Source organism: Epinephelus lanceolatus, chromosome 22, assembly GCF_041903045.1.
Source record: "Epinephelus lanceolatus isolate andai-2023 chromosome 22, ASM4190304v1, whole genome shotgun sequence".
Lineage (NCBI taxonomy): Eukaryota > Metazoa > Chordata > Actinopteri > Perciformes > Serranidae > Epinephelus > Epinephelus lanceolatus.
Window position 1 is genome coordinate 4,366,287 of NC_135755.1, and position 10,654 is coordinate 4,376,940.

General features: G+C 41.6%; 2 protein-coding genes across 2 annotated transcripts in view; both read right to left on the reverse strand.

Annotated features, from left to right (window-relative positions):
• Positions 1-6,946, reverse strand: part of LOC117245974 (type-2 ice-structuring protein-like) — a 61,123-nt gene extending 54,177 nt beyond the window's left edge. Inside the window, exons 1-2 of the mRNA XM_078164024.1 lie at positions 6,905-6,946; positions 3,899-3,955 (exon numbers count right to left, since the gene is read on the reverse strand). The gene's annotated coding sequence lies outside the window, so the exon portion shown is untranslated. The remainder of the gene's footprint in view (positions 1-3,898; positions 3,956-6,904) is intronic.
• LOC117245741 (type-2 ice-structuring protein-like) overlaps positions 1-10,654 on the reverse strand; it is a 130,974-nt gene that overhangs the window by 30,458 nt on the left and 89,862 nt on the right. Inside the window, exons 4-5 of the mRNA XM_078164009.1 lie at positions 3,378-3,449; positions 3,267-3,299 (exon numbers count right to left, since the gene is read on the reverse strand). Coding sequence (XP_078020135.1) covers positions 3,267-3,299; positions 3,378-3,449 — 105 coding nt within the window. The remainder of the gene's footprint in view (positions 1-3,266; positions 3,300-3,377; positions 3,450-10,654) is intronic.

The window sequence follows — 10,654 nt, forward strand, 5'->3', positions numbered from 1 at the left end:
GTGTCAGACCTGGAATCATCTTCTCTTCCTGGCACAGACAGACGGTAACCGGTGGAAGCACTGACGGTCATCCCAGCACCTCCCACCTGCAAGCAAAAAAGAAAAGAAAAGAAAAGAGTTGGTTGAGTCAGTGAATGTGACACAAACAAAGACTTCAGACTGTTGATGTGATCAGTGACTCCTAACTGATACGTTTAGGTGACACAACACTATGGCCACTGATAAGATACAAATCATTGTCAAAACATAAATGGTGTAATACTGTGAACTGCTAACCACCAACTGATCTGATAAAACCAAAGAATATCTGACTCAGAAAGACGTTCTTTGCTCAAGACATTTATGTCTGAGCTGTTTGTCTGAAATTCATCATGAATAATTTTAACAATTAAAACTGAACTTTATTAATTGGAGAGGGCTGTTGTCAGTCAAAGAAAATCTTGGTCAACTAAACTCATCTTATTCTTCAGCCAGCTGATTGGTCGCTGGGAAGAAAATCTTCATGTTATCTCTAGATGAACTAAATCTACCTGGCAGTGTTGTGTGTCATCCAAAGTAGGGATGCACCGATCCGACTTCCGTTTAGTGATTTATTTCTGAGGTTTATCTATTAAAGATAGATTCTGTTTGATTTTTGCAGTTTGATTTTTTTCTATAAAAAGAGAATTTAACAGTTATAACAAAATAGGACGATGGTGTTATTTCTTTTCTCTTACATCCTTTCCTGCCTTCTGAGCTAAAAACTCGTCTATCCCACTGTCCATCTTTGTGTTTCTTCTTTAAGCCAGCAGAGGGCAGCACAGTCCTCTGATGTCCAGCTCCTCTTCTGTATGATTCAGTAGGCTGTTTCAGGCTATTGCACCGCCAGAGGGGGGTTTACACATGAACACAAGACTCTGCAAACTGCCAGTGAGCTAGCTGGCTAGCATGCTAAGGGTGAAATACCTCCAAATAGCAGACCCTTTTATTCACTCCATGTTGCTTGTGTTTGCCACTCTCTAATCAACTCTCACGACATGCGGCACGCAACTTTGCGGCATGTGGCACATGTACCGTACGACGTAGCCAGTGCCGCAAAGATTTCAAGGGGAAGGATCGGTCTTACGGATTGGCTGCTTTTACAGATACCCGATCCAGCTATAATGTTGATATCGCAGCCGATATCCAATCCTAATATCGGATAGTTCTCCATTGGTGGTCACAGTTTTTGTCCTAGGAGGCTGAAATTCGGTGTGGAGGTCGCAGCTATCGTGAATTCATGCTTGTTTTTTCTGAGGCCAGCGCTGTAATGAGACTCAGGAGTGTTGTGTGTTTACACTCTGCTACAAACCTCAGTGTCATTATGAGGCCCTGAGCGTCTTCACTTTTCTTCACTAAGCCATGCATGTTGCTGTTTTCTGTCTGGTCACAGAGATTTGAAAAATGTTTAACTTTGGGTAAAACGCTGCCCTCATCACTTTTTACCATGGACTGTAGAAAGAATGGACGTGGCTACATTGACGTCACCCATTTGTTTGTGGTTTTGAAGCCTCATGTTTGACACATCAGCCGTCACCATCTTGGTTTGTTGGAGCCAGAGGTGAACATAGTTGGGCAAGAGGCTGGCGCTGTGTGAGTGAGGGGTACGTGGATCTGACTGAGAGGCCGAGGACACTATCAGCAGACAGTCTGTCACTCAAAGTGGTCGGCTCTTAATTATGTGGCTATTGCTGGCACAGAACCATAAAAATGCTTTGGTCGACACACAGTCTTATGACAGTAACACCAGTGACTGTCCGACCAATGAGAATTTGGAGGGGCAAGAGCACATCAACCAACTGACCAGACGATGTCAGCACGATATATTTCTGAGTTAATTCACTGTATTCCTTCCTATTTTATCATTAGCATCACTGCTACAGTTAGCACTATGTTGTTTTACCTGCATGATTCATCTGCAGACAATGCTGATTGCCGCCCTGGTTATTAGGCTCTCCATGACACCAGTACTGGTAGTGGAAAGGTGTGCCATCACTCCAGAACCACTGACCATCCTGGAAGAAAGTGTAGCACAGAACATTACATAAAATAAAAGTGAAAAAATGGGGGAGTGAGGGGTCAAAAAAAGAGAAACTTTAAAAAGAAGAATTTAAGAAAAACAAGAATATAAATATGAATAAGAAACTATACAAAGGCAATTAAAGCCAAAATTACAAGACACCTGTGCCCACAGTACCCTGTACATACTGTCTCAAGTGAAGTGACATAGTGGTGTGATTAGTCACTGCAAAGTCACAAAAGTATAGTTCATGTAAGAGTAATGTGATACCATCAACAGTATTATAACGGCATGAAATAGAATATAATATAATTCATCATTAAATAAATATTATGTGTATTTGTTGTGCAATATTTCCAAGTTGTGCAATGAAAATACCTCTTCTGCATCAGAGCCTCCAATCCATGCCGGGTCGGAGCCATGAGTGAATTGAGAAATCAGCCTCTGAATATCAAAGTATTGCTGGCTGTTTTGAACAGACGCAAGGTTTCCACCCAGGGACTGACAGTTTTTCTACAGTGGAGACAAACAGAGAGACAGACGGACAGAGAGGAGTTGTCAAGGAAAGTAAGAATTAAGACCCCAGGTCACCAAATGTCCATGTGTATGCAAACAAAATGAGCTTGTTGTAGAAGCCTCCTGAGTCAAAGTCACCAACATTACCTCAGCTCCAGCCCAGGTCATGTGTCTTGGAACATAGTGGTAACAGCGACCACCTAACAAAGACCAGCCCGAGGGACAATCTGTCGATCTCTTGACCAGGTGACTCTCTGTGGAGAACCATTAGAGTTTGGTTAATGTGGGGTCTCCAGGGAAAGTCTCCATACTATATTAAATAGATTCATTTTGATGGCACGAAGACGCTACAACATAATATTACATGACACAACATAAATATAATATACGTGAGTTAACATAAGACAATATTACGTAACAAGACAAAATAACAATACATCATCAATTAATATATATGTAATATAATATACAACATAAACATAAAAAAATTGCAACAGAATACAAACATTGGAATACATAACATAGCCCTATATGAGTAATAAAAAGCAATATAAGGTAATAGGATATAAAATAAGATAAAGTTACATTAGCATCTGACACAAAGCTTTTATCAGGAGAAACTGCTCATTGACATTAAACACAGGTGAAGTCATCACAGCAGAGCATCATAACAACCACATTCTGTTGAAGTGAAAATCTTAAAGCCACTCACCTGTTTCATCTTGGGGTGTTTCCTCTGGAGGAGCTGGAAAGTTTGACACTGCAGTTATTGACTTGGACTGTTTGTGTTTATTAACATGTGTACTGTATGTATTATACTCACCAGCAGCTCTGGTCAGAACCATCATGGCACAAACAAGTGCAGACACAATCAGCATCTTCATGGTGACGATGACTACGAGAGACAGACGTGTTAGTGAGACTTGTTTAGGGAACAGCCGTACTGACTTTCAGTCCTGTGAAGAAATGGAGTCCATGTCATTGGTCCGACAGCCCATTAGTCCGACTGTCCGCGGTGCTGAACGGCTCCCGGCAGGCGTATTTCTACCTTGATGGTGCGCCGCGACCGGCTCTGGGTCAGCTGGGAAAGGCTTGAGGCGGAGCAGGCTCACGGCTTATGTGTTTGTCACTTTCTTTTTCATTTTAACCCACACCATGATCTTTTCCTGACCCTAACCAAGTGGCTTTTGTGCCTAAACCTAACCAGACCTTAACCACAGGGCATCATGATGATTTCGGAACGGACTTCGGAACAATGAGTTTAATATGGTTGGAACAATGGGCTGTGGGACCAATGGGCAGTTTCCGAATAAATGTCAGAAGATGATAAAGTTTGGTGCAAACCTGCTGCAGGACTTTCTTCTCTTCTTCTCTTTGGAGTGTCTGTAGCTTCAGCAGACCCTGTGAGGATGTGCGGATGAAGATGATGACCAGTTCTTATATACTGTGCAGACAAAGGTTAAAATATTTACTAAAGATGTTGTCTTAATAAATGTCATTCCTTCCTTGGAAATTCTCTCAATGCTTCAAACAGCCACATCAAGACACGCCATGAAACAATGACAGTATCATCATATGTCAAATTTACATTCAAATGTAGTGCAAATTTTAACTGAACGTCCAAAAAACAGCAACAGAAAATACAAATTAATGTCCGTTTCCATCCATTAGTGTTGTGTGAATATAAGAAGTTGGTTAGTTTGACTCACAGGATGTAGACTGTGGTTATCAGCCTGCCATTAGCTGCCTATGTCAGACAGAATTCACCTCACATTCTATTTGCATGTTACTGTTCTCAAAATCCCCATCACTATATGAAACAACAATAACCTCTGAGCTAACAACCTACACACCAGTGACGGCCAAATGAAGTCTCAAGAACCATTTTCTTTATTTTCTGAGCCCACTAGATGGCGCCCTCTGCAACCAATGGTTGAAAGCACACTGAACTGCAGTCTGAAGTCATCAACGTCGTCAGAAACCAAAAGCTACCTTTCATGGAGGTATGATATTCTGCCCGGTGGCCGGATGGCAACTATCATGACAGTATGATATGCGGCCGGACAATATCAGTTCATAACGCGGCTGGACACCACATGGGTATGATACACCATTGCACTGTTGCTTGGCGGAATACACCACAGCCCCTGCAGACCAGACCAGGAAACCCTGCCTACTAATGGAGTGACACCTGTTTTCAGTTTTCTCATTTTTTCCCTTCTCTCCTTTGTGTATGGTGGCTGTTCAAGAGTGATGCCATGCGTGAATATCTACCCCGTTGACCACTGGTAACACTACTCATTCCATCATCGGTAAAGAGACATGAACCTTTTCCTCTCAACATAGGTGCTTTAAAGGGCCAGTGTGTAAAATGGGTTGAAAACCATTGAAAACAGTGACATCAGTGGTCAAATTCTAGATTGCAGGGCTCACTCGCTCACCCCTCCCATCGGGTAAATGACAGTGACCTCGTAGGGACAAAAAGCCTTGCGCAGACAAGAGTTTTTCAGGAGTAGGTCTAGTGAATGTTTATTTAGAAATCTAAGCCATGTAACGATATTGTAATGAATCCCTCATGAGCAGGAGACCAGAGGAGCGTTCGGGAAAAAGGCCCGTTTATTTGAGCAGTCCAAAACTCCGGTAACACTCCAGGGGGTAAAAGACTCCGTCCCAAACTCTGACTCTTCTAGCGTAACACACACACTCCATACACACATACTTATTTACAGTACCTAGTGGGTACCCCCTCCCCTCTCTACTCCGCCAATCTCCAGCCTGCACACTGACTGACAGCGTAGTCTGTAAACAGTGCTCAGCTGTTTATTTAGCCTAGCAATATCTCCGGACTATAGTAGCTGCAATGGATGACTTTGAACGCGATTTTGAAGAGTTTCTTGTAGCGGACACAGACCCAGAGCCATACCTGTTTGAGCCGGAGCATACAGATGAGGAACTTAGATGCTGAGCGGGCGAGAAGAGAGGTTGAATCCTCCGCTCCCATTTTGCTACACAGAATGGGATTCGGTGCTACTGCTGCCATCGTTGGGGAGATTTATCATCAGAAGGAAAAGCGCTGCAGAGAGTGCATCACAAGGAGTGAAGCTGCATCTTCTTTTCCTCACAGATGATGGTTCGGGTTCATTCTCTCCTGTTGCGTGGTAAGTGTGGTCTATTCACAAACTTTATAACTAAAAAAACTTTTCACTACTCTCTATTGACGAACTACTAACACTCTGCTGTTTCCTCCTCCTTCTTCCTTCCTTCCGCTGTCTTTGTTGGTTCATTTATACACGCAAAATGCGTTCTCTGGCTGGCTGGATTGTCCGCTCGGGCTGCCTTACATACATGGCAGTGCAAGATGGCGACCTCTCTAAAGCAAGGCCCTTGATATATATATATATAAAAGCATAATTATAAGGCTACGAAAACCAAATGAATTTTATTTCATAGCGATTATACACTTAAATAAACATATTAATGGGTAGAATTTTCAGATTCGGATTCAGATTGACAATAACCCATGCCAAATATTACACACTGGACCTTTAAGTCTCCACCATATTCTCTAAGTGATATCTAGAGGGTTACTCAGCCAGCCAAAGTAATATGCAGGAAGTACCCATCCCTCCTTAACAATGTACTTGCACTGACGACAAAACTGCAGATTTCAGTAAGGTAAGGATTTTCGTTTGTTTGTTTAGCTGACAGAAAACCATTAAACTATGTTTGGATCAGCCCGGAGGATTGGGACATCTCTGATTAAAACAGGAGACTAAAAACACAGAACAGTTTGTTTTGATGCTTGAACACAATAGAATAACAAAGTAATGACATTTTAAAATCCAAAAGGTCAAAGGTCATCTTCACTGTGACATCACAATTCAAAATTCCAGTTTTATGTTTCTTTTTTCTCTCATTCACAAGAGGACAACAGTCAGTTTCACAAGACGTTTGTGTGAAATTTTGTCATAATTAGCGTATGAACTCTTGACTAAAACATATTTTGTGAGGCCACAGTGACCTTGACTTTTGACCACCAAATTCTCATGAGGTCATCATTGAGTCCAAGTGGATGTTGGTGCCAAATTTGAGGAAATTCTCAAGATATCATGTTAATGAAAATGAGAGAGATGTAAGATGACAGAGACTTTGACCTTTGACCACCAAAAACTAATCACTTTATCCTTGAGTTCAAGTGGATGGTTGTGCCAAATTTGAAGAAATTCCCTCTAGGTGTTTTTCAGATATTGCATTCATGAGAATGGACAGACAGATGGACAGATGGACCCACAAACATAACGTGCCGGCACGGAGGCATAAAAAGAGGTAAAGAAATAAAGCAAAGCAAACCTTCTGGTGGATTATCTTCTCTTCCTCCTTCTCAGTGTCAGCTTGAGTGTTGATGCTGAACAAGCCCAAGACCAGCTCTTATATACAGTGAATTATCTATCCATCAATCATAAAACATGGTTAAAGTACATCAGTTTACTCCACCCTAAATGATGATGGGTTAACCATCTGTAAAAGGTTATTAGATTTACAGCTGGTCAGTGCATCAACTGGCATCACCTCTCAATCTCCTATTTACTTTGGAGGCTTGAAGGATGACGGTTTGCCATCTGCAAGCCAGTGGCATTTTCTCCCGGAGGCCAAGGGAAGCCAAGCTTCCTCTGTTTTTTCAGACTGTAATTGTCATTTTAATAAAAACACTTCGTTTAACAGTTTCGGTAATTCTTCTGTGCTGTTGCTGTCATCTCTTCTCTGAGTATTTTACAATGAGTGAAATAGCGCCCCTCTAAATGAATGTGTGGTGAAACACAGTATTGCACTTTATATTGCACTCCGGTAGACTGTCTTGTCTGCGGGGAAGCCAGGCCAAGTTGGCATCCCTTGGTGAAAAAAAAAAGAAATATTAACCAATCAGATGAGGTTATCGTCATGCCAGTGTCAAACTGTGATTAGTCAGGACTATGCCAAGGGAAGCCAGCCATCCTATGGCTTCACACCAATCAAATAGCACGTTATCAACGTCACTGAACGTTACTGCAGTCATGGAGTAAATAGGGTCGCAAAATAGCTAATGGTTATTAACTCCACGTGTTGGCTGCTAGCATAATGTTACAAACCTGGACTGGACGTAGACGAACTAGCTGTGCTAGGGCAGTCAAACACTGTACATCTTTCTGTCTGAATATGATTCACTTTTGCAAGGTGTTTGACAAATTACTAGTGTTGCCGCCCTTACACGCAAAACAGTTGTCACACTTGTGACAACGCACTGTGTCTGCATCAACTCTTGTAATGTAAAGCCACACTTTTGACCGTTTGGCTCTCTCCGCCATCGTTATCCATCTAAAGGTAGGCTACGAGCTTGAGTTGGTGTATGCGCTGTCTTTTGTGTGTGTGTGTGTGTGTGTGTGTGTGTGTCATCAGAACAACAGCCCCGCCCCCCTGCTCTCCACTCACACACAGCAGGCAGCCAGGGGGAGCAAGACAGATCTCTCGTCTTCAGGGAGAATAACGAAAATTATGATACAATGACGGATAATTGACGGAGTTAGTGAGATAAATGTGCAAGATAAGGTTTATCTTGTAAAAAAAAAAAACCAAAAACCAACTGCGACTGCTCCAGTACCGATAGCAGAACCGTTAAGGTCAGAGCTTATCAATACTGCAGTCTTGAAGAATGTAGCCCCGGGGCTCGTTCAATACCGGAGTTTGGTACTCATCCCTATTGATGTATGTGCAAAAGTCAAGAGGATTAAAAGGAGGCTGTCACTGTTGCTTGGTGGAATACACCACAGCCCCTGCAGACCAGACCAGGAAACCCTGCCTACTAACGGTGTGGAAACTGTTTTCAGTTTTCTCATTTTTTCCCTTTTCTCCTTTGTGTATGGTGGCTGTTCAAGAGTGATGCCATGAGTGAATATCTACCCCGTTGACCACTGGTAACACTACTCATTCCATCATCGGTAAAGAGACATGAACCTTTTCCTCTCAACATAGGTGCTTTAAGTCTCCACCATACTCTCTAAGTGATATCTAGAGGGTTACTCAGCCAGCCAAAGTACTATCCAGGAAGTACCCGTCCCTCCATAACAATGTACTTTAAACATATTTTATGATTGATGGATAGATCATTTTCTGGTCTTTGGTTTTTGAACATCTACGCTCAGGCTGACACTGAGAAGGAAGAAGAGAAGATAATCCACCAGCAGGTTTGCTTCCCTTTATCTCTCTCTTTACCTCTTTTTATGCCTCTGCACTTGCAGTAGCCCTGGACAGAGGCATTATGTTTTCGGGTTGTCTATGTGTCCATATGTAAGTTCGTCTGTCCATTCTTGTGAACGTAATATCTCAAGAACGCCTCAAGGGAATTTCTTTAAATTTGGAACAAACGTACACTTGGACTCGAGGGTGAACTGATTTGGTGGTTAAAGGTCAAAGGCCAAGGTCACTGTGACCTTCTTCATCTTACTCTTGTGAACACAATATCTCAAGAACACCTTGAGGTAATAACCTCAAATTTGGGTCTGCTGATAGTGCCCTCGGCTCATCGGTCAGCTCCACCCCTTGCTCCTCAACAGAATCGGCTTCTCAACCAAACGTGGTCATTAATTATCTTTACAGTTAATGGTAAAAAGTGACAGTGAAGAGTGCAGCGTTTTACACAAAGTTCAACATTTTTCAACTCTCTGCAACCAGAAAAAAAACCAAGACATGCATCACTGAGTCAGGAATGATGAAGTTGCTCAGGGCCTCATCATGCTGCTGCTGTCTGTAGTGGAGTGTAAATACACTGCACTCCTGAGTCTCATTACAGCGCTTGCCTCAGGAAAAAAAAAATGCTTTGAATGACACACAACTCTGCCAAGTAGTTCATCCAGAGATAACATTAAGATTTTTTTTCTCATCGACCAATCAGATGGTTGAAATAAAAGCAGAATTTTGTCCAGAATTTTCTTTAATTGACTGCAACCCACAAATATACTGATACTTTTTTTTACACTTTCCAAGTAATAAATATAATTTTTATAAAGAATTTCAGACAACAGCTCAGACATAACTGTCTTGAGCAAAGGATGTCTTCCTTTCCGGAAACTACATTCAGTTAATCAGTGCAGTTTGGTTGCTGGTTTGGCTGCTTATCAACATCATCAGCAGTTGAAGCAACAGCAGATACTTGAAGGCAATAAATCCCTTAATGCCTGAGTGCTGCGATGTGCATCAGAATCCATATTTTGCCTGAGAATAATCATGTTTTTAAGGTTTTTTTAGTATCAAAGTAGTCATAGTTGTAATTCAACATACATAATGTTGCCAAGTTGCCAAAATTTAAAAAAAATATAGTCTAAACTCAAGTTATATCCCACAGCTATCTCATCACCACTCCATGCAACAGAAGACTTCCTGTTTACATCCACCAAACCATCGTGCACTGTAGTTCCACAACTTGGATCATGGTTATATTCACTAAATAGTATTACGCCATAGAGTAATGTTACGAGTGACAAAATCCGTTCATATAAACTTTCATCATGTTGTATCATCTATATATTTTTTAACAATAGGAAAGTTTAGAGTTTTCCATCAACATTGTTCTTTTATTCCTGGAACGCTGACATGGTTTCCAGGTGCACATGTGCGTAACTGTGTCGATGTGCAGGGTGTGGCTGGTAAAGGGTTTTGATGATATTCACTCTGTGCAAACAAAGGTTAAAATATTTACTAAGGATGTTGTCTTAATAAGTCTCCTCTCTTCTCTGGAAATTCTCTCAAAGCTTCCGTGCAAAGCCAGGGAACAGATCCAAAACAATCAAACAAGTGAGCCACGTGTCAGGAGATTACCACCATCATACCACAAAGTGTAGTGTCAGGGCCATATCCAAGGCTCATTAGTGGTTAAGTGAAACAGTTGTAAAACAACACACAGGAAACAATGACAGGATCATCATTAGTCAAGTTACATTCAAACATAGAGCAAATTTTAACTGAATATCCAAAAAAACAGTTTTGTCCTCCTCAGCAGGCTGAGGAGGACAAAACTGCAGATTTCAGTAAGGTTCATTTGTTTAGCTGACAGAAAACCATGAAACAATG